At 43.5% G+C, this 27,293-nt stretch overlaps 1 protein-coding gene across 4 annotated transcripts in view; it reads left to right on the top strand.

Moving 5' to 3' along the window:
- LOC137064221 (piezo-type mechanosensitive ion channel component 2) overlaps nt 1-27,293 on the top strand; it is a 266,236-nt gene that overhangs the window by 182,353 nt on the left and 56,590 nt on the right. For all 4 annotated transcript variants that reach the window (XM_067435581.1, XM_067435580.1, XM_067435582.1 and 1 more), the window contains 8 exons: nt 1,673-1,873; nt 2,490-2,694; nt 3,860-3,961; nt 10,077-10,242; nt 15,461-15,704; nt 16,573-16,669; nt 22,058-22,223; nt 25,010-25,099. In XM_067435581.1, the coding sequence (XP_067291682.1) occupies nt 1,673-1,873; nt 2,490-2,694; nt 3,860-3,961; nt 10,077-10,242; nt 15,461-15,704; nt 16,573-16,669; nt 22,058-22,223; nt 25,010-25,099 (1,271 nt within the window). The remainder of the gene's footprint in view (nt 1-1,672; nt 1,874-2,489; nt 2,695-3,859; nt 3,962-10,076; nt 10,243-15,460; nt 15,705-16,572; nt 16,670-22,057; nt 22,224-25,009; nt 25,100-27,293) is intronic.

Below are 27,293 nucleotides of genomic sequence, written 5' to 3'. Positions count from 1 at the left end.
TCAGCCTGCTACAGTAGCCACGCCCCAATCCCTCAGCCTGCTACAGTAGCCACGCCCCAATCTCTCAGCCTGCTACAGTAGCCACGCCCCAATCTCTCAGCCTGCTACAGTAGCCACGCCTCAATCCCTCAGCCTGCTACAGTAGCCACGCCCCAATTTCTCAGCCTGCTACAGTAGCCACACCCCAATCTCTCAGTCTGCTACAGTAGCCACGCCCCAATCTCTCAGCCTGTTACAGTAGCCACGCCCCAATCCCTCAGCCTGCTACAGTAGCCACGCCCCAATCTCTCAGCCTGCTACAGTAGCCACGCCCCAATCTCTCAGCCTGCTACAGTAGCCACGCCCCAATCCCTCAGCCTGCTACAGTAGCCACACCCCAATCTCTCAGACTGCTACAGTAGCCACGCCCCAATCCCTCAGCCTGCTACAGTAGCCACGCCCCAATCTCTCAGCCTGCTACAGTAGCCACGCCCCAATCCCTCAGCCTGCTACAGTAGCCACGCCCCAATCCCTCAGCCTGCTACAGTAGCCACTCCCCAATCCCTCAGCCTGCTACAGTAGCCACTCCCCAATCCCTCAGCCTGCTACAGTAGCCACTCCCCAATCCCTCAGCCTGTTACAGTAGCCACGCCCCAATCTCTCAGCCTGCTACAGTAGCCACTCCCCAATCCCTCAGCCTGCTACAGTAGCCACTCCCCAATCTCTCAGCCTGCTACAGTAGCCATGCCCCAATCCCTCAGCCTGCTACAGTAGCCACGCCCCAATCTCTCAGTCTGCTACGGTAGCCACGCCCCAATCTCTCAGTCTGCTACGGTAGCCACGCCCCAATCTCTCAGTCTGCTACGGTAGCCATGCCCCAATCCCTCAGCCTGCTACAGTAGCCACGCCCCAATCTCTCAGCCTGCTACAGTAGCCACACCCCAATCCCTCAGCCTGCTACAGTAGCCACGCCCCAATCCCTCAGCCTGCTACAGTAGCCACGCCCCAATCCCTCAGTCTGCTACATCAGCCACGCCCCAATCTCTCAGTCTGCTACGGTAGCCACGCCCCAATCTCTCAGCCTGCTACAGTAGCCACGCCCCAATCCCTCAGCCTGCTACAGTAGCCACGCCCCAATCCCTCAGCCTGCTACAGTAGCCACGCCCCAATCCCTCAGCCTGTTACAGTAGCCACACCCCAATCCCTCAGCCTGCTACAGTAGCCACGCCCCAATCTCTCAGCCTGCTACAGTAGCCACGCCCCAATCCTGCAGCCTGCTACAGTAGCCACGCCCCAATCTCTCAGCCTGCTACAGTAGCCACGCCCCAATCCCTCAGCCTGCTACAGTAGCCACACCCCAATCCCTCAGCCTGCTACAGTAGCCACGCCCCAATCCCTCAGCCTGCTACAGTAGCCACACCCCAATCTCTCAGCCTGCTACAGTAGCCACGCCCAATCCCTCAGCCTGCTACAGTAGCCACACCCCAAACTCTCATAATTGGTTGAGCTGAAAAGAGATAGACAGATCTGAGCATATTACAGTAGCCACACCGGGCGAAAGGGGCGTTTGCTAATTTGTTGCTAATTAAAATGCTGTTTTTTTTAATTCCGCAAAGTGCCTATACTTCACCTTTAACCCGCATACACTCTTACACACTTCAATATCGTCCTTATGCTTTTTTCACCCACACAGAATAACTTATTGATGCTGGCCCTCTTGGCGTTTGAGGTGACAATTTACCGTCACCAGGATTTCTACCGTATGAAAAACAACCTCACCCCTCCAGTCACAAGAACCATTTTTCACAACATCACACGGCAACATTTGGACGACGGCATCGTCAACTGCACGAAATATTTCATCAACTACTTCTTCTACAAATTTGGTCTTGAGGTAATTTTATTTGATCAAAAATACAGTAAATCAGTGTAATATTCCTCCAGTGTATATTATCAGTTCTCTATGTGAATATATAGTAAAGTGTAATTTATTCCTGTAATTTATCATCATTACTCCAGTCTTCAGTGTCACCGATCCTTCACTAATCATTCTCATAAGAGGATTTGTGAAATATTATCGTGAACAGCACCACGTCTTTTTGGGGGACGTGATTTTGAATAGTGGATATGTTCCTGGATTCATATTTGTTGATCCTGGCTCAACATTACTATCAGATTTGTTTAGGATAAGGCTTAGTGATGGAGTTACAGTAGATTTAGGGATAGGACTGTGTTTGGTTGATCCAGGAACATGCCCTACTTGGCAAAATCATGTTCGCCCTTTTAGGCCCCAGTTTTTGTTTTGTCCAGACACTGATTTACTTTGGATTGTCTCTAATAGATTATCTGCTGAAGCTCAGATTGCTAACACACTGTTGAGACAGATAAACCACAATATAATGGATCAAGGATACGTGATGGATATTGAATTTTAATTTGTGTTTTGATGCTATCAGATGTACCCATTATTATAATAATTTGAAACCCTTGTCTGAATGTTGCTGCTCCAGACCTGTTTTCTGTTAGCGGTGAATGTGATTGGCCAGCGGATGGATTTCTATGCCATGCTGCACGCTTTCGGTCTGATTGTGGTGATGTATCAGCGTAGGAGGAAAGCCATCGCCCGCGTCTGGTCCAAGTATTGCTGCTTCCTGGCCTGCATGCTCGCCTTCCAGTACCTGATGTGCATCGGCATCCCTCCTGCCGCCTGCACAGGTGAGTGAGTGAGGTGTTCTTTTGAGTCTTTTCTTCTCTATTGTGACTTACAACTATCATAGGCGTAGCATTATGACCTAATATTGTGCTGGTCCCCCTTTTGCTGACCCGTCGTGGCATGGACTCCCCTGAAGGTGTGCTGTGGTATCTGGCACCAAGATGTTAGCAGCAGATCCTTTAAGTCCTGTAAGTTGCGAGGTGGGGTCTACATGGATCGGACTTTGTTCAGCACATCCCACAGATGCTCGATTGGATTGAGATCTGGGGAATCTGGAGGCCGAGTCGACGCCTCAAACTCGTTGTTGTGCTCCTCAAACCATTCCTGAAGCATTTGTGCTTTGTGTCAGGAGCATTATCCTGCTGGAAGCCCACGTGCCACTGTTGGTGCTTTGGGCGGGGTCAGAGGTCACCCTGACTGGTCAGCGGCTATGCCGCCCCATACGCAACAAACTGAGCTGCTCTGTGTATTCTGACAGCTTTCTATCAGAACCAGCATTAACTTCTGGAGCAGTTTGAGCTCCAGTAGCTCGTCTGTTTGATCGGACCACACGGGCCAGCCTTCGCTCCCCACGTGCATCAATGAGCCTTGGCCGCCCATGACCCTGTGGCCGGTTCTCCACTGGTCCTTCCTTGGAGCACTTTTGATAGATACTGACCACTGCAGACCGGGAACAGCCCACAAGAGCTGCAGTTTTGGAGATGCTCTGACCCAGTCGTCTAGCCGTCACAATTTGGCCCTTGTCAAACTCGCTCAAATCCTTACGCTTGCCCATTTCTCCTGCTTCACACACATCAACTTTGAGGACAAAATGTTCACTTGCTGCCTAAGATATCCCACCCACTAACAGGAGCCGTGATGAAGAGATCATCAGTGTTATTCACTTCACCTGTGATAATGTTATGCCCGATTGGTGTATATCCGAAATGCCTTCTGGAACAGAGCAAATGTAGGCGGGGCTTGATTGTGTCTGTGGGGAATTGATTGGGTGGCTGTGGTTTGTTATTGGCAGATCTCATGTGAGTGACAGGTTGCCCCGCCCTCTTCATCAGAGAAGAGATGAAGTTATTCTAATTCAAGATGTCAAGACACATAGATTAAAAAAACAAAAAACAAAATCATGTCTTGAAGATGACCATGACTATATCTCTGTCTGTTTTGCTTTAGACTATCCGTGGAGACGCCCGTCTTCCAGCATGGACTCCAACGTCATCAAGTGGCTCTACTTCCCCGACTTCCACACCAAACCCAACTCGCTCTTCCTCCTCTGTGAGTAATGATATAAACGGCTGGTCAAATGTGATGTTTAAGGGGGAAAAAAATCATTTTTTATTTATTTCAGCTAGATGCCAAGGCAGCATTTCTCATTTTTGTTTAGCTTAAGTAATAAGTAAAACTAACTAAACTAAAACTGTATAGCAGGGTTCGAGCATTTCACTCGCATTTGTGACTAAAAATAGATGTGTGCGACCTGTAATGTATTTAGGAGTAAAATAATCAAATGTCTTAAGAGATCTTCCATTTGGGGACTGAAAAACAGGGATAGGCAAGTGATTTTAAAACCTCCAGCGCGGTGTGTTTCATAGTAATATTGATGCGCTGTTGCGTGTTTTTACAGATTCGTGGTTTCAGAGCAGTTCATGTTCAGTGAATACATTAACTTATGATCTTCTGTTGATATGATATGTGTACTTTATGATATTTATGTTGTAGATGGTTTTAGAGTACATGTTTTATCCCTTATCTTTTGAATGAGCAGCTGGCATTAGTAAAGCATATTCATTTCAAAATAAGAGTCACAGTGTATTTGGGGCTTAATTATAATTAAAAGGCCCATTTAAAAGTTTATATTTATTTATTTCCTGGTTATGATTGGTATTTTGTAGGGATGCGCCGATAACCGATAATTCTTTATATTTGAAAGCCGATAACTGATATATTTCCAGATAAATCTAAATCTGAGCCTGATTATTTTAGTTAATTAATTTAGTTAATTATTAATTTATTATTAGTTGGCTGTTCCATGTCAGATTGGGGGGTGTTATTAACGTTTTAAAATTTCACATTTAAAGAAATCTAGTATTTGACCATGTCTAACATGTATTCAAATGTAAAACCTACAAATAAGTAAGCAGTTATGATCTGCAATACTTTAATCAACTTGACTATTATTTATTACAGAGCCATACAGGCACTTTGCGGATAATAATTTTTCTGGCCACAAAATGACTCTAATTGGCCTCTTTGCATTGGATTTCTCTATTTTAACCTTGATTACTACACTAATTGTAATATAAATAATATAAGTATTAGAAGAAAAATATTTTAAGTGGTCATTAATGGACCATAATTATTGCACAAATAGTATTTACTACCAAAAGATCTCCTCAAAATATTCAATAAATATTACTAAACTAAAATATAGTTTATTTAATAACATTTATTTAATTGAAATATAGGTAAAGCTCCACTGTGTGATATTTTCCCCCATCTAGCGGTGCAAAGCTATATGACCATCCAGGGAATATTAGTTTCTGTTACTCTCAATTCTGATTTCGTTTTAACTCCTACGGTGGCTGATTTAGTCCAAGATTAACACGGCAATCCCCCTCTTCACATTCGACACGGTGCCATCGAGTGTTAAAACGCCAAAGGCGAAGCTTGAATTTACGGGTATGTCCCTCTTTGGCTACTGTACTTTCAAGATGGAGGAGCAACATGGCGACCGGCATTCGAACCCCTCACCCGTATGTGTTTTCAACGGCATATTATAAACTTACGAGAATACTTTATTACTTGAAAGAAGTAAATATACATTAATGAGCACCAGAGGTGTGGACTCGAGTCATGTGACTTGGACTCGAGTCAGACTCGAGTCATGAATTTGATGACTTTGGACTCGACTCGACAAAATGTACAAAGACTTGCAACTCGACTTGGACTTTAACATCAATGACTTGTGACTTCACTTGGACTTGAGCCTTATGACTCGAGAAGACTTGCTACTTTTTGGCCATTTTTCTTTCACACGGCCGCGCTGCTCTCAGTGGAAAAAAAGCTGCACCTGTATGCATGCAGACAGCACGTGCGCTGCCAGCACGACATCCAATCACTGTAGTCCCACGTTGGTTTGATTCGACAGTATCCATAGCTACCAAGTCCGCGTACAACACGTGACTTTGGGCTTCTTTTTTTGGCAAGTCGCGGTAAAAAAATCTCGAGTTGCGGGTCGCGGTTTTTTGGGCTTATTTGAAAAAATGTGGTTGCTTGTTAGGAGAATATGACAAGCAACTTCGTTTCTTTACATTTATGGTCGCTGTTTTGTCCAAATACATTGACTGACACTGTCTCTCACAGCTAATAGCCATAGTGCAACGATACAAGTGCTGTATTCATTCGTCCTCATACATCCCGCCTCCTTCATCTCATTGAAGAAAAATCGCGTTCAACGTGCAGGTATGTGATGTGATGTTATAAATGTAATGATAGTTCATAGACGTAAATAGACGAATACATTTTTTTTTTTTTTTTACAAACAATGCAACCAGCAAAGATATACAGAGAAGGAGAGGAAACAGGAGGTAAGCCACCTAATTTAATCTTAAAAATATGTTTTATAATGTAGGCTATTTATTATGACTATTATTATTTGGCTATTATAAAAATAAATAATAATAAAAAGTATAGGCTGCTAATAATAACAGTAAGTATGGTTCGAATGTATATTATTATAAACATGTCTCTATATTGCAGCCCTCTCAGTGTTTTCCTGGGCACTAACTCCCAATCATAGACTGTAAAAAAAAAGTGCATAATAATCCTAAATAGTAGCTATGTGACATTAGTCATTTTCAATACTATTTTGAGCAGATTGCACATTGAGATGCAGGGCTTATCCTTTTTACGGTTTATAGTGTGCATGTTCACCACTGCTCCTTATATGTGTGCAATAACTCCGACTGGAGTTACCATAATCCTTCACGTCACTTTTTCTCTTTTTCCATCTCCAAACCTCTTCCGTTCACAGTCTTTATTGCAACTTGAAGAATTTTGTAAAATCCCATCTGTATTTGCATTTTAAACTCCACGAGATTTCAATTTAAAATGTTGCAGGGTCATTTATTGATAAATTATTGATCATAAATTATACTGATTATAATAAATAATATAATAATATTGGGCTTGTTTTGGGCCCCCCACCCCTCTAGGTATTCTTCATACCTGAGAAGAATATGAAACAGATGTCAGAAAATCCCTTATAGCCTCACGCTGTATTTGAAACTACTCTTTACTCATATCAGTGTTGTTGTGTTAATATTCATTGTCTATTATACACTACGGTATACGATAATATTTCAGTTTCAGTGTATGCAATATTAAGAATATTTTCACTGCTTCAAAAGTCATAAGAAAGCCCTTTCCCTCCAGAAACTGAAGTCATATGCTTTATAGCAGTGCTTTTCAAAGTGGGGACAGGGACCCCTGGGTGCCGCGAGGGGACGCTAGCGGGGCCATGGCAAGCTGGCATAAAAAGTATAGCAAAACAAAATATTTGAATAAATTAAATTATTAAAGTAAACCAAATTAAACCAAAAATAAGCTAAACAATATTCCCATAATGTTTCCACAATGCCCTAAGTTTAGGCTAAAAGGACACATATCTATTTGAAAGTTGAACCGTTTTGCCATATGAGGTCAACACAATACAGGACAGAAGCCGCTGTGCATTGTTCTAGTGTTTCTGTTTTTTTACTGTATTTGCTTAATGTCATTGTATAAAAAGAGGTTTAAATAAATATAAATCTTACAGACATACATGATTTGTATAATTTTTATTTCTGTGGTAAGATGACTTGAAGTGACTCGAAACTAAAATGGTAGGACTTGGACTCGACTTGAGACTTGTTGGCTTTGACTTCTGACTCGACTCGAGACTTGCCTCATCTTTGACTCGACTTGACTCGGGACTCGAGGGCAAAGACTTGAGACTTACTTGTGACTTGCATAACAATGACTTTGTCCCACCTCTGATGAGCACATATATTTTTGAAAGAACGAAGTGTTTTTAGCTAAGAATAAATTAAAAAAGTTACACAGTGTAGCTTTAAATAATATATCTTAAAGGGTTTGTTCACCCAAAAATGAAAATGATTTCATTAATGACTCCCCCTCATGTCGTTGGACACCCGTAAGACCTTCGTTCATCTTCAGAACACAAATGAAGATATTTTAGTGTAAAGCTGAGAAAGGCTTCAGATAGGCCTCCATCGGCATTCAGTCCATTCCCACTCACAAGACCCATAAAGGCCCTAAACACATCGACACACAGCCCATCTCACTACAGCGGCTGGACAATCATTTTACCAAGCGACGAGAATAGTTTTTGTGTGCAAAAAAATCAAAATAATGACTTTATCCACCAAGTTATTGTCTTCCGTGTAGGTCTCGCTCCTCCTTTTCCGGCTCATGAACAGAGGATCTGCGTCATATTCTCGCGCATGCGTCGAGTTCACGTCAATAAAGTGGGTTAAGTTGTTATTTTGATTTTTTTTTTCCGCACAAAAACTACTCTCGTCGCTTGGTAAAATGATTGTCCAGCCGCTGTAGTGAGATGGGCTGTGTGTCGATGTGTTTAGGGCCTTTATGGGTCTTGGGAGTGGGAATGGACTGAATGCCAATGGAGGCCTATCTGAAGCCTTTCTCAGCTTTACACTAAAATATCTGTTTTCGAAGATGAACGAAGGTCTGACGGGTGTCCAACGACATGAGGGGAAGTAATTCATGAAATAGTTTTCATTTTTGGGTGAACTAACTCTTTAAGTTTGGACCTAAGATAGAAAGTTTCTGTAATATACCTGATCTGTATTTTACTTGAGTGATTACTTAAGTGATTTCAATCATACAATTCAAACCATCACGGAGAACAGCTCCTCAACACTCGCTCCTGCTCTGCTTCACACTACAGTAACGTTAATAACCACATCCATTAACATGATTCCTATCCTGATTTTTTTCCCACCGGCTGTTAAGTGAAGCCCGAATGTCCCAAGATTCTGCGCTCAAATTTGGCACCTGTACAGGGGACCTCTAGCGGATGGAAAAGTTACATAGTGCACCTTTAAAAATGAACATATATTGGCCGATACTGATATGGTGGCCGTTATATCGTGCATGCACCCCTAGTATTTTGTTTAGGGATGCACGATATTATCGGCACAACATCGGTATCGGCCGATAAACGCTTAAAATATAAAAATCGGCATCGGCCGATATGAAAACATTATGCCGATATGCCTTGCCGATATGATAACGTGTTGATATGCGCCTGCAATAACTCACGTGTGCAAGGAGTGCTACAGCAATAAGACCATGTCAGCACTGCGGCCATTCTTCAAGTGAAAACAAGAAAATACATTGCATGTACAGTGATTTATATTGACTGTTTTTAAATGCTGCCTTGAATTTCTGAATGCACGTACAGAAGGACGTGACCGTCAGCAGCAGATTTGCCACGTTTTCACAACAAAACTAGCCCAAAACAAGCCCATTCGCGTCTCCCCACTCTCTAGCGCGTGCGGCAGCCTCCACAGCAGCAGAAGCTCCTCCAGGTCCTAGTGCCCTCCCGCTAGACCGCTATATATTTATACATGTAGTGGGGGCGCTGTTGTTACAGTAATACAATGAAAAGTAGAATACACAAATAAATTGAAGTTACTTCTTGTTCTGAATAAACAAATCAGTAATGATGTCATAAATCACAAGCATGACACTTGTAAATTAAATACTTTTATATAGAGTGTATTAATCTGTAATAAAATTTTATGAAATGGATGATGAAAAATAATCCAAGGAGCTCTACAATAATTGTAGAATTAAAAGACAGCATCAATGGATGTCATGCCACCCCCACTTCATGTGCACAAACGTTAAATCCAAAAATACAATATTTAGGTTACAGCTGCATCTGGGGTGAAAAATTACTGACTTTATTATTGTTATTTTCAGAGCTTTTAATATACTCTTATCATAAAAATAACTTTATTAACATTTATTTATCTTCAACAAGAGTCCTTTTAGTAAGGATACCTCAGAAATCTGAAACCAGAATGAAAAAAAATAGTTTTTGCTCAAAATGGTGTTGTTTCCAAACAAAGGGAAAAAATAAACATATATCGACATCGGTATCGGCATCGGCCAAAATGAGCTGAAAAATATCGGCATATCGGATATCGGCAAAAATCCAATATCGTGCATCCCTAATTTTGTTAATGCAATACTGTGTCTAACTAATCCAACTAATAAAATGTCAAAAACACACAACAAATGTACTATAAACAGAAGAGATATGAGCTGTGTGTTTTGACCTGTCCTCCTGTGTCTGTAGACGACTTCATGCTGCTGCTGTGCGCGTCGCTGCAGGGCCATGTGTTCCAGGAGGAGGAAGAGACGCCCGTGCAGATGCTGGCTGGGGATAATGTGGAGATCTGTCGAGACCTGGACGCCGCCAGCTTCAGCCAACATAACCCTGTGCCTGACTTCATCCACTGCAGGTCAGCCTGTGATCTCCGACCTCCACCTGACTCACTTAAAATATCTATAGTCAGGGGTGCACATAAGAGGTGCGCATGTGCGACCAAAATAAAAAATGGGTTAATAAGTTCAAACCACTTTTGAGGGGTTTGTTCACCCAAAAATGTCTGTCATGAACTCCTCCCCCTAATGTCGTTCCACACCCGTAAGACCTCCATTCATCTTCACACACAGTTTAAGATATTTTATATTTAGTCCGAGAGCGTATGCAAGTGTATGCACACTATACTGTCCATGTCCAGAAAGGGAATAAAAACATCATCACAGTAGTCCATATGAGACATCAGTGGGTTAATTAGAGTCTCTTGAAGCATCCGAAATACATTTGGGTCCAAAAATAACAAAAACTACGACTTTATTCAGCATTGGCTTCTCTTCCGCGTTTGTGTTCAATCCTCAAATAAAGATTCAAACGGTTATGAATCAGCGAATTGATTCATGATTCGGATCGCCAATGTCACGTGATTTCAGCAGTTTGACACGCGATCCGAATCATGAATATAATAGTGTGCATACACTTGCATACGCTCTCAGACTAAATATAAAATATCTTAAACTGTGTGTGAAGATGAACGGAGGTCTTACGGGTGTGGAGCGACATTAGGGAGAGGAGTTAATGACAGACATTTCATTTTTGGCTGAACTAACCCTTTAATGCACAGTCACCGTTTTAGATCGACTAACTGTAATACTGTATTAGGTTTCCCTCTGAAATGAATGCATAATAAATCTGCCGGTTTCAGAGCAAAATGCAATGCTGTGACATTCACTGACGTGCTTCACTTGGCAGCGCATACAGTGTTTCCTCTACCATTGTCTTGGGGCTGCGGCGCCCATTGTTCAATGGAAAACTCAAGAAAGTTCAAACATAAAGCAACTCTAAAGCCCTATTTGGATGGTAATTGTTTCTCGTAAGCTCGTACGGTATTTTCATCATTTACAGGGGCTAGTCTGTGATTTTCTTGCCGTCCGAATCCAGAATGTCAGTGTTTCTCCCAACACCAGCGTAAAAATCCCCGGCCAAATTACCTTCTGTTTTCTGACAAACACAAAGGTCGTGTGGTGATTTAATAGTCGTCCGAATCCACATCTCTGAGTTTTTCAGAAGCGATCGCTTCAAAATGAACTGTTTATATCCTTTTTGACCCCTGCTGAGCACCGTATCGTTGCGCTTCGCTGTAATTCGGATGCATTTTAAAGATCTAAAGCCTAAACTTTTATTACTGAAATGCGGGAAAGTATTTACAAGAGTAATCTTTCATCACCGCTCGAGCGAAAGAGAAGAAAACACGTAAACGTGAAATGAGCCGTTATTACGGCAGTAATTAATAGGTTACATTTTCAGCATTTTATTAACTTAACTCCACTCATTTCCACATTTTAAAATGACATCTTCATATTTTTAAACAGGATATTTACATAATTCATAATTTCCTATTATTAAATTAAATATGGTTTTATTCGTATTATTCCAAGCATATGATATTTTTGGAGCAGATGATCATTAGACGGACCATATGAGCTGCGTTCACAGTAGAGGATGGATACCCGACCCGAGCCCGACGGGTCGGGCCGGGTTCGGACAGATATTTAGAAATGACGTTCGGGTTCGGGTCGGGCTCGGTCACGTCAGCGCAATAAGGCATTGAACCTTTTAAATTTAAAACTGCTTATTATGCAAGTAGCCAATGGGCCTGTTAAACTTGATGCAATGGTTTGTTTCTGTGACTAAAATAAATGTAAAATATTACCCTAACATCCGTCTTCCAGCATGCAGAAATTTGTTTATGTCGCCGTGACAACAACGCGCAACACGTGCGTGCATATTGCCCGTGGCATCCTCGTCATTCCAGTGAGCGCAACTTCAGCGCTGCTAAGCAGGACAGCCTTGAAGCCATCCTCAGTTGATGCAATCCTTTTTCTGCATAAAACCTCGATTAGCCTAAACTTTGATGGATAGATTATGTAAATAGATCCCATGTTGCAGTTTAGGAAACATACAGTTTGAGAAAATTGGTAAGATGACTTTCATTTCAATAAGCATTTCAATTGTGTTACGTTAATGTTTTGTTCTGTTAGCTTGGGCCATTTTTAGCAGACCGTTGTTCATTTAATTTCAGTTGGCTATTTGATTGGGCTCTGTGTGAGGTTTGATGCCCCGTGTGCGCGCTGATGCGCTCGTCTGTAACGTTAAACATTTCAGAATGCCTTCCTTACAGTTGCTTAATAAAAGCGGACTTTCCACACAAACAAACGTGCGTGTCATTAGTATATGAGGGGAAAAAAAATAGATTTTAACTGTCGGGCTCGGGTCGGGCTCGGACATAAATATTTTAATGCCTGTCGGGCTCGGGTCGGGTTCGGTTACTGGTCTGTCGGACGCGGGTCGGGCTCGGACAGAAAAATGCGGCCCGATCCGCACTCTAGTTCACAGGTGCACAGGATCACAAAACTCGCTCCTCCACCGGGAATAAATCACCATCCGAATGCTCAGTTTTATCATTGAGGTGGCATGCTAATTATTTACACAGACGTCCACATGAGAAACAATTACTGTCCGAATAGGGCTTAATCCTAGGGCTTAACAGTTTGTTACACTTACAATATCACAGTTGTTTCCAACTATTTGTAAATCGTGAGAAAATTGCTATTTTAACCAATGATCCGGGAAGTGTGAGGGCGTGGCCTGTCAATGCCATCATATCTGTGTTTCCCTCGGTTTTCGCTTTTACTGCCGTAAAAAAAACATGACAACAGACGTGCATAAATGTGTAACGTCTAGCGCTGTTAAAGTGTTGTTCAGACATTATGGACCATGGCAAGTAGACTTTGGAACAAAACAAGAAATCAAAACAGGAACAGCATCAACATGCCGTTTTCCAGATGGCGAGAGCTTCGATGTAAACTTCGACTTGACGGAGATGCCATTCTTACATGTGCTCTATTAGATAGGTGAGCAAATGACGAATCAATGTTATGTCGCTCAACACTATGAAAAATATTAGAATATCACCAGTGTGATTTACAACAAATTTACACACAGAATAACATTATAACTCTCAACACACTCAAATGCAGTTTAGATCGTGTAGAGTCAAACAGCATTGTGTTTCCTCACAGTTTTAACTGGTCAAATAAACTGACCGGTAAAATTAAATGCCCTCATTTCTTTATATTATATAAAATGTCATAAAGGCATCGCAAAAAATAACGAATCGGGTGTCTAATCCAAACCCAAATCTTCTGAAGAGACACGGGCGACGGCTTATGATGAGCAGATTTACAGCGACGCACATACTGTAGTAAACACAGATGATCGGGGAAACAACACGAGAGAGTAAATGCAGAATTAGAATTTTTGGATGAGCTAAACATTTACAGTTTGAGAGTGGACTTTCTCACGAGCTTTCTTGAGATAAGAGCTTTGACGGATTGTACTGATCATCTAAAGTGCACACACTCCTCAAGAAACTTATGACTAACCGGAAGTAGTATTTTTGACAAAGAAATACTCCCATCAAACGTCCACCTTAACTTTTGAAACTTTGTCTATGTTTAGTATGGGATTCCAAGTCTTTAACAGTGTAAAAAGATCAGTATGCATGAAACAGCATTTCACCCCCCCTTTAAACGCTTGTTTTTTTGGGTCGACAGCTTATAACAACGTAGTTCTGTGTTTTTTAACTTGTTTGCTGTACACCTCGTCACATATCAGCTTTTAGACATTGTTCGTTTTTTTGTAATAAGTCCGAAATGACAACGAGGCAGCCTCACGCAATACAAAGTCAATGGAGAACGCTGGATTTTTAACCATTTTTGTATTTTTTTATATCAATACAGTAGTAACTTGTACCGGCATTTAAAGGTTAAACTTTACTTATATTTACTACGGTTATAACAAATGTTTGGTAACGTAAATAAAAGCATTGTGGCAAGCAGCGAGGTGAGGGACCGTGAGAGCGGGCCGGTGGAGTGATAATGATCGGCAGCTGATCGCCACACCGGTCTCGGCTCACGGCAGTGACGGGAGTATAATTGGAGGAGCGTGGAAGACGAGAGAGAACTAGGCCTGGACTTTGTGTTATGGTTTGTTTATGTTTTATTATGTGTGTGCGGGTAGTCGCCCGCGTTACTTTCGTTTTGTTTATTATTTATTATAAAGTTGTTGAACGTTCGCCGGTTCCCGCCTCCTTCCTTCCCATCTACAAACCCCGATACAAGCATATGTGCCCCATTCACGCTCCGACTCCGGAAACGTCTGAAGATAGCAAAGCTGCGCGCATAGGATTGTGGGTGATTTCAGAACGCGAAGAGCGCGAAGGCTACTCATAATCATCCTTTCCTGTATATGACATATTTTTCGAACGAAGGACTCAGTCCTTGGTTGAAATTCCGAGGATCCTCGACATTGGAACAGTCCTTCGTCGGATGTCGATGACGTAGCATCCTTGGAATTCTGGCTTCCGAGAATCCTTCCTTGACATTGACAAACGCCTACTGCATCATCAATTTAAGCCTTTGTTATTGTTCTGAAGAGGTTAGCGACCCCTAGTGGCAAACAAATACATATCTTTAATGGAGAATTCCGGGGGAATTTTTAAGTTGATCTTGATCATGGGATCATGGGACTGTACTCACCTTTGTGAGTACAGTCTATATAAAAAAAACGAACTGGATTGGTGTTTGCAACATGGAGCTATTACAGTTATTACGACGCTCCTCCCAACTGGACTATTTGCCGTTTTTTCTGGCTACAACGGCGTTCCCATGGGACTTCACTGTGAGACACAGCTAGCCGTCTAAAACACTATTCAGGTGAATTTAAACAATGGCTAAGTGGCTAAACGCATCTCGTCGTCATGTAAGGGCCCTGTTCATGTTGGACAGACATTTTAATTACATTTTGTGTCTGTTAAGAGGCACAAAGACACCCGTTACGTTTAAGCCCCCATAGCCGCCGTTTTAGCTGAGGGGGGGCTCTGGGCGTTAACTGTAATAACTCCGTGTTGCAAGCACCAATCCGGTTAGTTTTTTTCTATAGACTGTACTCACAAAGATATAACGATCAAGATTAACTTAAAAATTCCCTGGAGTTCTCCTTTAATTTCTTTCATAAAACTCAAACGTTTGAACGGTTATATATAAATTCGATCTATAAAAGTATGACTGTGTTTGCAGGTCATATTTGGATATGCTGAAGGTGATCATGTTCAGCTACCTGTTCTGGTTCGTCCTGACCATCATCTTCATCACCGGCACCACGCGCATCAGCATCTTCTGCATGGGTTACCTGGTCGCCTGTTTCTACTTCCTCATCTTTGGGGGCGAGCTGTTACTGAAGCCAATCAAAAGCATCCTTCATTACTGGGACTTCCTCATCGCGTACAATGTGTTTGTGATCACCATGAAAAACATTCTCTCAGTAAGTGTCTGCTCAGTGCAGGTTCGTTCAAATCGTTTATTTTCGTCGGTGTATGAATGAGGTAATAATTGGGTGAATGTAAGGCAAGATGTAAAGTGCTTTGGATGGCCATGGGTCTGTTGAAAGCGCTGTATAAATGCAGTCCATTTACCATTTAATTCGAAGATGTAGCTTTAAATATGTCCGTGGGCTAGGGCTGTGCAATATATCGAAATTATTGAAATATCACAAGTTTACATATTGCAATATGCATATCGCAATGGCTCACAATATCAGAATGATTTTAATAGGCTACTTCAACATTGTGAAAGGTGTACGTTTTAGGTCACACATTGGGCAGAGAATAGACTGGGCACATTACTGTTACTTATGTGACTTGCTTTACGTTAAAAAGAGTTATTAAACGCAATAATTTGCGAAAAACAAAAACTTGCAGTCTCGCACTGTTTGACACACACACCGAAACGTGAACAAAGTGTTACACAAATGTTTGCTAAAACACAGCTGGTCAATTTCAGAAGTTGTAGCGATGCTTTCTTTTCCCAGAAAGAATGTGAAACACAAATGGTTTCATTCTCAGTTTTTAAACATTATTTTTAATATAATTGAAATAGATTTTACACACTAATTGCAATATCGTAATGCATATCGAATATCGCACAGCCCTACAGTGGGCTGACATAAATGAAAAACATCTGGGCCGTTCTGTTAAAAAATGCTCTGAGTTCAGAGGGTGTGAAGTGACTAACACAAATGGAGACTATTTCTCATAAACAAACAACGATGTTCTCTTTCAAAGCATTTGCGATATCACAGATATGATATTTTTGCTGGATGTGATTATGGTTTCTGTTCTCTTGGCTCTCAGGTAGCGGCCTGTGGATATATAAAAGCTCTGGTGGCGAATCACTGCTGGCTGATCCAGTTGTTCAGTCTGGCTTGCACTATAAAAGGATATTCAAAACGTAAGTTATGCCTTCATTTCCTCTTTGTTTCAAAAAATTGAAGGCTTACTTTTAGCATTCACTGTCCCATGAGTTTTCGGTGCTACAAAACCTATGTTTTTATCTGCATAATGCTCCCCATTGGCTGCCGGTGAGCAGCGCCTGCTTTGCTCCGCCCTCAGTCACTTTAGTCGTATCTGAATAATGCTCCTCATTGGCTGCCGGTGAGCAGCGCCTGCTTTGCTCTGCCCTCAGTCACTTTAGTCGTATCTGCATAATGCTCCTCATTGGCTGCCGGTGAGCAGCGCCTGCTTTGCTCTGCCCTCAGTCACTTTAGTCGTATCTGCATAATGCTCCTCATTGGCTGCCGGTGAGCAGCGCCTGCTTTGCTCTGCCCTCAGTCACTTTAGTCGTATCTGCATAATGCTCCTCATTGGCTGCCGGTGAGCAGCGCCTGCTTGGCTCTGCCCTCAGTCACTTTAGTCGTATCTGCATAATGCTGCTGGTGAGCAGCGCCTGCTTTGCTCCGCCCTCAGTCACTTTAGTCGTATCTGCATAATGCTGCTGGTGAGCAGCGCCTGCTTTGCTCCGCCCTCAGTCACTTTAGTCGTATCTGCATAATGCTGCTGGTGAGCAGCGCCTGCTTTGCTCCGCCCTCAGTCACTTTAGTCGTATCTGCATAATGCTGCTGGTGAGCAGCGCCTGCTTTGCTCCGCCCTCAGTCACTTTAGTCGTATCTGCATAATGCTGCTGGTGAGCAGCGCCTGCTTTGCTCTGCCCTCAGTCACTTTAGTCGTATCTGCATAATGCTGCTGGTGAGCAGCGCCTGCTTTGCTCCGCCCTCAGTCACTTTAGTCGTATCTGCATAATGCTGCCGGTGAGCAGCGTCTGCTTTGCTCCGCCCTCAGTCACTTTAGTCGTATCTGCATAATGCTCCTCATTGGCTGCCGGTGAGCAGCGTCTGCTTTGCTCTGCCCTCAGTCACTTTAGTCGTATCTGCATAATGCTGCCGGTGAGCAGCGTCTGCTTTGCTCTGCCCTCAGTCACTTTAGTCGTATCTGCATAATGCTGCCGGTGAGCAGCGCCTGCTTTGCTCCGCCCTCAGTCACTTTAGTCGTATCTGCATAATGCTCCTCATTGGCTGCCGGTGAGCAGCGCCTGCTTTGCTCCGCCCTCAGTCACTTTAGTCGTATCTGCATAATGCTGCTGGTGAGCAGCGCCTGCTTTGCTCTGCCCTCAGTCACTTTAGTCGTATCTGCATAATGCTGCTGGTGAGCAGCGCCTGCTTTGCTCCGCCCTCAGTCACTTTAGTCGTATCTGCATAATGCTGCTGGTGAGCAGCGCCTGCTTTGCTCCGCCCTCAGTCACTTTAGTCGTATCTGCATAATGCTGCTGGTGAGCAGCGCCTGCTTTGCTCCGCCCTCAGTCACTTTAGTCGTATCTGCATAATGCTGCTGGTGAGCAGCGCCTGCTTTGCTCCGCCCTCAGTCACTTTAGTCGTATCTGCATAATGCTGCTGGTGAGCAGCGCCTGCTTTGCTCCGCCCTCAGTCACTTTAGTCGTATCTGCATAATGCTGCTGGTGAGCAGCGCCTGCTTTGCTCTGCCCTCAGTCACTTTAGTCGTATCTGCATAATGCTGCTGGTGAGCAGCGCCTGCTTTGCTCCGCCCTCAGTCACTTTAGTCGTATCTGCATAATGCTGCCGGTGAGCAGCGTCTGCTTTGCTCCGCCCTCAGTCACTTTAGTCGTATCTGCATAATGCTGCCGGTGAGCAGCGTCTGCTTTGCTCCGCCCTCAGTCACTTTAGTCGTATCTGCATAATGCTCCTCATTGGCTGCCGGTGAGCAGCGCCTGCTTTGCTCTGCCCTCAGTCACTTTAGTCGTATCTGCATAATGCTGCCGGTGAGCAGCGCCTGCTTTGCTCCGCCCTCAGTCACTTTAGTCGTATCTGCATAATGCTGCTGGTGAGCAGCGCCTGCTTTGCTCTGCCCTCAGTCACTTTAGTCGTATCTGCATAATGCTGCCGGTGAGCAGCGCCTGCTTTGCTCTGCCCTCAGTCACTTTAGTCGTATCTGCATAATGCTCCTCATTGGCTGCCGGTGAGCAGCGTCTGCTTTGCTCTGCCCTCAGTCACTTTAGTCGTATCTGCATAATGCTGCCGGTGAGCAGCGCCTGCTTTGCTCTGCCCTCAGTCACTTTAGTCGTATCTGCATAATGCTGCCGGTGAGCAGCGCCTGCTTTGCTCCGCCCTCAGTCACTTTAGTCGTATCTGCATAATGCTCCTCATTGGCTGCCGGTGAGCAGCGTCTGCTTTGCTCTGCCCTCAGTCACTTTAGTCGTATCTGCATAATGCTGCCGGTGAGCAGCGCCTGCTTTGCTCCGCCCTCAGTCACTTTAGTCGTATCTGCATAATGCTCCTCATTGGCTGCCGGTGAGCAGCGTCTGCTTTGCTCTGCCCTCAGTCACTTTAGTCGTATCTGCATAATGCTGCTGGTGAGCAGCGCCTGCTTTGCTCCGCCCTCAGTCACTTTAGTCGTATCTGCATAATGCTGCCGGTGAGCAGCGCCTGCTTTGCTCCGCCCTCAGTCACTTTAGTCGTATCTGCATAATGCTCCTCATTGGCTGCCGGTGAGCAGCGTCTGCTTTGCTCTGCCCTCAGTCACTTTAGTCGTATCTGCATAATGCTGCCGGTGAGCAGCGCCTGCTTTGCTCCGCCCTCAGTCACTTTAGTCGTATCTGCATAATGCTCCTCATTGGCTGCCGGTGAGCAGCGCCTGCTTTGCTCCGCCCTCAGTCACTTTAGTCGTATCTGCATAATGCTCCTCATTGGCTGCCGGTGAGCAGCGCCTGCTTTGCTCCGCCCTCAGTCACTTTAGTCGTATCTGCATAATGCTGCTGGTGAGCAGCGCCTGCTTTGCTCCGCCCTCAGTCACTTTAGTCGTATCTGCATAATGCTGCTGGTGAGCAGCGCCTGCTTTGCTCCGCCCTCAGTCACTTTAGTCGTATCTGCATAATGCTGCCGGTGAGCAGCGCCTGCTTTGCTCTGCCCTCAGTCACTTTAGTCGTATCTGCATAATGCTCCTCATTGGCTGCCGGTGAGCAGCGTCTGCTTTGCTCCGCCCTCAGTCACTTTAGTCGTATCTGCATAATGCTCCTCATTGGCTGCCGGTGAGCAGCGTCTGCTTTGCTCCGCCCTCAGTCACTTTAGTCGTATCTGCATAATGCTGCTGGTGAGCAGCGCCTGCTTTGCTCCGCCCTCAGTCACTTTAGTCGTATCTGCATAATGCTGCTGGTGAGCAGCGCCTGCTTTGCTCCGCCCTCAGTCACTTTAGTCGTATCTGCATAATGCTCCTCATTGGCTGCCGGTGAGCAGCGCCTGCTTTGCTCTGCCCTCAGTCACTTTAGTCGTATCTGCATAATGCTGCTGGTGAGCAGCGCCTGCTTTGCTCCGCCCTCAGTCACTTTAGTCGTATCTGCATAATGCTCCTCATTGGCTGCCGGTGAGCAGCGTCTGCTTTGCTCTGCCCTCAGTCACTTTAGTCGTATCTGCATAATGCTGCCGGTGAGCAGCGCCTGCTTTGCTCTGCCCTCAGTCACTTTAGTCGTATCTGCATAATGCTGCCGGTGAGCAGCGCCTGCTTTGCTCTGCCCTCAGTCACTTTAGTCGTATCTGCATAATGCTGCTGGTGAGCAGCGCCTGCTTTGCTCTGCCCTCAGTCACTTTAGTCGTATCTGCATAATGCTGCTGGTGAGCAGCGCCTGCTTTGCTCTGCCCTCAGTCACTTTAGTCGTATCTGCATAATGCTGCCGGTGAGCAGCGCCTGCTTTGCTCTGCCCTCAGTCACTTTAGTCGTATCTGCATAATGCTGCCGGTGAGCAGCGCCTGCTTTGCTCTGCCCTCAGTCACTTTAGTCGTATCTGCATAATGCTGCCGGTGAGCAGCGCCTGCTTTGCTCTGCCCTCAGTCACTTTAGTCGTATCTGCATAATGCTCCTCATTGGCTGCCGGTGAGCAGCGCCTGCTTTGCTCTGCCCTCAGTCACTTTAGTCGTATCTGCATAATGCTGCCGGTGAGCAGCGCCTGCTTTGCTCTGCCCTCAGTCACTTTAGTCGTATCTGCATAATGCTGCCGGTGAGCAGCGCCTGCTTTGCTCTGCCCTCAGTCACTTTAGTCGTATCTGCATAATGCTGCCGGTGAGCAGCGCCTGCTTTGCTCTGCCCTCAGTCACTTTAGTCGTATCTGCATAATGCTGCCGGTGAGCAGCGCCTGCTTTGCTCCGCCCTCAGTCACTTTAGTCGTATCTGCATAATGCTGCTGGTGAGCAGCGCCTGCTTTGCTCCGCCCTCAGTCACTTTAGTCGTATCTGCATAATGCTCCTCATTGGCTGCCGGTGAGCAGCGCCTGCTTTGCTCTGCCCTCAGTCACTTTAGTCGTATCTGCATAATGCTGCCGGTGAGCAGCGCCTGCTTTGCTCCGCCCTCAGTCACTTTAGTCGTATCTGCATAATGCTGCTGGTGAGCAGCGCCTGCTTTGCTCTGCCCTCAGTCACTTTAGTCGTATCTGCATAATGCTGCCGGTGAGCAGCGCCTGCTTTGCTCTGCCCTCAGTCACTTTAGTCGTATCTGCATAATGCTGCTGGTGAGCAGCGCCTGCTTTGCTCCGCCCTCAGTCACTTTAGTCGTATCTGCATAATGCTGCTGGTGAGCAGCGCCTGCTTTGCTCTGCCCTCAGTCACTTTAGTCGTATCTGCATAATGCTGCTGGTGAGCAGCGCCTGCTTTGCTCTGCCCTCAGTCACTTTAGTCGTATCTGCATAATGCTCCCTATTGGCTGCCGGTGAGCAGCGTCTGCTTTGCTCCGCCCTCAGTCACTATAGTTGTATTTTCATAATGCTCCTCATTGGCTGCTGGTGTGCAGCGTCTGCTTTGAAAAAAAAGAAGTATTAAGACGTTATACTCCGCCCCGTAAACACAACCAGGCCTAGAAAAAAAACACAGAACCAGTTTAATGTTTTTACAGTATGCGATTAATTGTAGTAATAAATGCTAAGGGCTAAGCTTTTTAAAAATGTTATTTTTTTATGCCCATGTGATTTTGTTTGATTGATTGATCAAAAATTGTGTATCTAAAAAAAGGAAATATATATATATTTCCTTTTTTTAGATACACAATTTTTGATCAATCAATCAAACAAAATCACATGGGCATAAAAAAATAACATTTATATATATATATATATATATATATATATATATATATATATATATATACAGCCAAAAATGACTGAAAAGCTTAATTATTAGCTTTTTAATATTAGATTTTAAAATAGATAGATTTATAGATTTAGAATTAATATCAGTTTTAATAGGAGAGCTTGATGGAGTTGTGATGATTGTAATGTGTGACGCAGCGGAGCAACACGCACACAAACAGTGTGAGCTGCCGAGTGACGAGGCCGGGATAATCTGGGACAGCATCTGCTTCGCTTTCCTGCTGCTGCAGAGGAGAGTCTTCATGAGCTACTACTTCCTGCACGTCGTAGCCGACATACGTTCCTCTCAGGTCCTTGCCTCCAGGTACACACACATCTCACACACTCTCTGCGCTGCTGCTGTGTGCTTTACATCTATGTAATCACTACAGTCTGGGTTTTATTAACTTAAAGGGATAGTTCACCCAAAAATGAAAATTCTGGCATCATTTACTCACCCTTTTGTTGTTTCAAACTTGTATGATTTTGTCTTCTCCGGAACACAAAAGAAGATATTTGGAAAAATGTTTGTAACAAACCAGATTGACTGCCATACTACAGAGCAACCATTGACTACCATAGTGTTTTATTTCCCCTATTGTAGTAGTGAATGGTTGCTCTATCTGCTTTGTTACAAACATTCTTCCAAATATCTTCTTTTGTGTTCAGCAGAAGACAGAAACTCACACAGGTTTGAAACAACACAAGGGTGAGTAAATGATGCCAGAATTTTCATTTTTGGGTGAATTATCCCTTTTAAAGATTAGTTCACTTCTAAATAAACTTTTGCTGATCGTTTACTCACCCCCATATCATCCCAGATGTTCATGTCTTTCTTTCTTCAGTCGAAAAAAAAATTAAGGTTTTTGAGGAAAACATTCCAGGATGTTTCTCCATATAATGGACTTCAATGGGCCCCAAACAGTTCAAGGTCCAAATGACAGTTTCAGTGCAGCTTCAAAGGGCTTTAAACGACACCATACGATGAATAAGAGTCTTATCTAGTCAAACCATTGCTCATTTAAACACAAAATTAAAACGTTTCAGTTTTATAAGCACAAATGCTCGCCTTGCTCTATTCTGCGTTCGTGACGTCACATGATACACAGTTACGTTGAAAAGGTCACGGAAGTACCGAGTCAGTGTTTACAAGTGTGTGGAAGGAGGACCATACACGCATATTCATGTCTTTGTGTTCGTTTATCGTTTAAAACGTTTTTATGAACACTTGTAAACACTGACTCAGTACTTCTGCGTATTACGTGACGTATTTTTAATATTAGATTTTGAAATAGATTTAGAATAAATACCAGTTTATTCTACATCACCGAACAGAGCAAGGCAAGCATTTGTGCTTATGAAACTTAATCTTTATTATTTTTTGTTTGGCTAGATAAGACCCTTATTCATCGTATGGTGTCGTTTAAAGCCCTTTGAAGCTGCACTGAAACTGTCATTTGGACCAGGGGGCGGAGCGGGGGGGTGGCTAATGGGGCTTAAGCCCCGAATGTTTTGTCAAAAGCCCCAAATCTTTTAGTAAAAAAAAAATAATAATAATAATTTTGTTTAATTTCCTCTCAGTCTTTCAGACTGGAGCGGCAAAAAATGAAACAAAAGCTCCTTTACCGTGTGTGTATGTGGCAGTCGGAAATGCGTCGCACATCACTCAGCTTGTTTGCCAATGCCAACTGCCAATAAAAACTAACGAAAAAGAATATACATCTTCTTCTTCGTCGTTGTCATCAGGCATTGGAGGGCTTTTGTATTTCACAGGCGTCGTAGTTAACTATAGTTAACATGGACACTACACATTTTTTAAAAAGGAACACTAAACCTCACCGGCCAGAGAGAGATTCTGCGTCAGACGAAAGTGTTGCAGGTTTGTGAATCCGCTGTTGTAACACTTGAGTTACATGACTGTATTGCTGGCTAGCTAGAATTAACGTTAGGTTTTACTTATTAATGTGAGACACGACAGGTGAAAACATAGTCAATTTTGAGATTTTGGGCCAGTTTACTCCCTTAACATGTAAGCTTTCATGTCACAATAAAAAAAAGGCAACATTACACATTTAAGGTGGTTATTTCATTATATTTTGTCACCGTGCGCCTTTAGATTTCTACCTAAAACCATCCAAAGTTATTCTAACGCGAGCTCCGTCTCCATTCAAAGAAGCATGTCATGCCTGGTATCATTATAAAGCTCTCAGTCTCACACACAGCGCTGTCTAATCCAAATATGGGCATTTCCTTTGTAGAACTAACCAACCGCGAAAGTTTGCAGCCGAAAACCACATCTGATTGGTCATGGATTCTGATGTAGCAAATTTGTCAGCTAAGCACAAAGTAAACCAAACTGAACTCTAAAGATTAATAATGATGTTTACACCAAATTCCAATTTCCCCTATGCAGGCTAACTTAAACATAGTCAGATAATGGTTGCCTTTTTTATTTGCCAGGGGTTAAAATGAGTCATCCTTAACATGTGTGTTTTGGATTCACTACAGCTGGAGAACAGTTAAATACCAAACAGGTTGTAGGCTCTACTGGGTGAATTTTTTTTTTTTTTTTTTTTTTTTACTGAGTAACTTATTTTCCCAGATTGTATATAGATTTTTAGGCATTCTATTATCTCCAACAGCCTGAAAAATAGTGCATTTAGCTGATGTAAATGGAAAAAAATCTCCTCGGGGGAGTATACCCCCGGACCCCCCTAGGTTTGGGCTAAGCCCCGAATGTTTACATCGTCTGGCTCCGCCCCTGATTTGGACCTTGAACCGTTTGGGGCCCATTGAAGTCCATTATATGGAGAAAAATCCTGGAATGTTTTCATCAAAAAATGTAATTTCTTTTCGGCTGAAGAAAGAAAGATATGAACATCTTGGATGACGGGGGGGAGGAAACTATCAGTAAAAGTTTATCTAAAAGTGAACTAATCCTTTAACGTCTAGGACATATCAAGACCACATGACCATGAAAGAAACAAAATCACTAAATGAGACATAAATATGTATATAAAAGCACTCCAGTTCACCCATTTCAGAATGTAATACTTTTTATTATGAGCACCTCATGTTTTGCATGTTTGTTTATTGTTTCTCACCCGTCAGAGGAGCGGAGTTGTTTCAGGCGACCATCGTGAAGGCGGTTAAAGCCAGAATAGAAGAAGAGAAGAAGTCCATGGATCTGCTGAAGAGACAGTGAGTTCATGAAAGGCTCAGTGTGGGACTCACAATGTCTCATTGTTTCGCTGACAACCGCTGCATTCTTTTTCATACAGTCGATGAAATCATGTGCTTATGGATGCATGAACACAAACAAATGAGAATAAATGCTTATTGGTTCTTAAAGAGGATTACCAGTCCTTCCAGAAAAACGTGGCTTATTTTTGTGATTGTTGCGGGCAAAAATCCTTAATTATGCGGCACGGTTTCTTAAAAAATGCGATGGAATATATGCGGGATAGTCATGAAATCCATACAAGGACCTTCCGCTCTATTAACGTCAAGCCGAGCCATACTCGGAAAAAAATCTCAGAAACTTGTGAGAAACCGGAAGAAGTATTTTTGACACAGAAATACTCCATCAAACGTCCAACATTCATTTTTGAAACTTTGTCTATGTTTAGGATGGGAATCCAAGTCTTTAACAGTGTAAAGCTCAGTATGCATGAAACAGCATTTCACCCCCCTTTAAAATATGCTGCGCTATTTGAAATAACAGCCGCGAGCCGCGCCTGCAACTTCGTAACTCACACACACACACACACACACACACACACACACACACACACACACACACACACACACACACACACTGTCCCGGCGCCACCGCCTCCCTTCCACTCAAGTCACTCTTTTAAAATCCCCTACACCGCGAAACACGAGTCCCGCAAACGCGCCGCTGAGGAGCTTGTTTGTAATCGGAGGACAAATGGCTCCTTAGTTTGAAATGGTTTGGGAACAAAGTGATCGCGTTGAAAATAAAGGTGTGTGATTTAACCCGCTGGTAACAAAAAAGTGCCATTTTACAACAGTTGAATGAATGAAACTACAACAGTCCACTGTGAAGATGAAAACTATAACTGCGTAGCCTCTAACACTGGCCAATCATTCGCCATCGTAAATTACGTCACTTCATAACATTCCCATGGCAATAGGGGAAATAGCTGCTCTTGTGTGAAGTAAACGCAACATTTTTAAACTTTCTGCTAAGATATGTGAGACTTTTTTGCAATGAAAATGCAGGGATTAGGAAATTATGCAAGCCCCGCGTATTTTGCATGCGGATATCTGCAATTAATGCGGCGAAAGTGCAGCGTATTAAAGGTGCCCTAGAATGATTTGAAACAATATGTTAAATTGTTCTCTGATATCTACATAGAGGGTATGTGGCTTATTTAAAGGGGGGGTGAAATGCTGTTTCATGCATACTGATCTTTTTACACTGTTAAAGACTTGGAAACCCATACTAAACATAGACAAAGTTTCAAAAGTTAAGGTGGACGTTTGATGGGAGTATTTCTTTGTCAAAAATACTACTTCCGGTTAGTCATAAGTTTCGGCAAGTTTTTTGAGATCATGCGTCCCCTTTGACGTTAACGGGGGCGGAATTTTCTTGTATGGGCCTTACGGACAATTCTACCGGAAGCGCGTGAGAGAGAGCGAGGGAGAGAGAGAGAGAGAGAGAGAGAGCGAGAGAGAGAGAGAGAGAGAGAGAGAGAGAGAGAGAGAGAGAGAGAGAGAGGAGAGAGCGAAAGCAACAGGCTACGCCCATCAAAGCGCTGGCTTGTAGGCTGCTGCACAGGTGATGTGCACATAACAATGTCACCAAAAAAGTGCGTTTTTGGTTGCCAGACCAAGACAGTCCTGCACAGATTCCCCAAAACCCCGCGTTAAGGCAACAGTGGATGTAATTTGCTTTTCCGGATCAGCAACTGAGTTGCGCGAATGTTTATATCTGTTCGCTGCATTTCGGTGCCGACTGTTTCATAAACAAGGCCCAGCTCGACACAGGATTTCCCGATCGCCTAATGCTGAAGGATGGAGCAGTCCCAACGATAAAGGTCCCAACGTTAGAACCGCAGGCGGTGAGTGAGACTGCTTCAAATGTCTGTGTCTTTGCCTATGCTCATCAAGTAGCCCAAACATGATCACGTATAGTTACTATATATATTACTATATATAGAAATTGATCAATGGAGCATGCGATGTGTAGTGCGTGTACATTTGTTTAGCTGGCCACTATATGTGGAACTTTATGTTTGTGTATTGTAAAAGCACTCCAAACAACAATACACAAAGAGTGGGGAAATATGTGGAACTAAATAAGCGCGCTTCTTCATTCAAATGCGCTACTATTCCGTGTCTTTCTATGTAAACACTAACTAATCCT

The sequence above is a fragment of the Pseudorasbora parva genome, chromosome 24 (genome assembly GCF_024679245.1).
Source record: "Pseudorasbora parva isolate DD20220531a chromosome 24, ASM2467924v1, whole genome shotgun sequence".
Taxonomy (NCBI): Eukaryota; Metazoa; Chordata; class Actinopteri; order Cypriniformes; family Gobionidae; genus Pseudorasbora; species Pseudorasbora parva.
The sequence above is the reverse complement of the archived record's forward strand: the minus strand, read 5'-3'. Positions and strand labels throughout refer to the sequence as shown.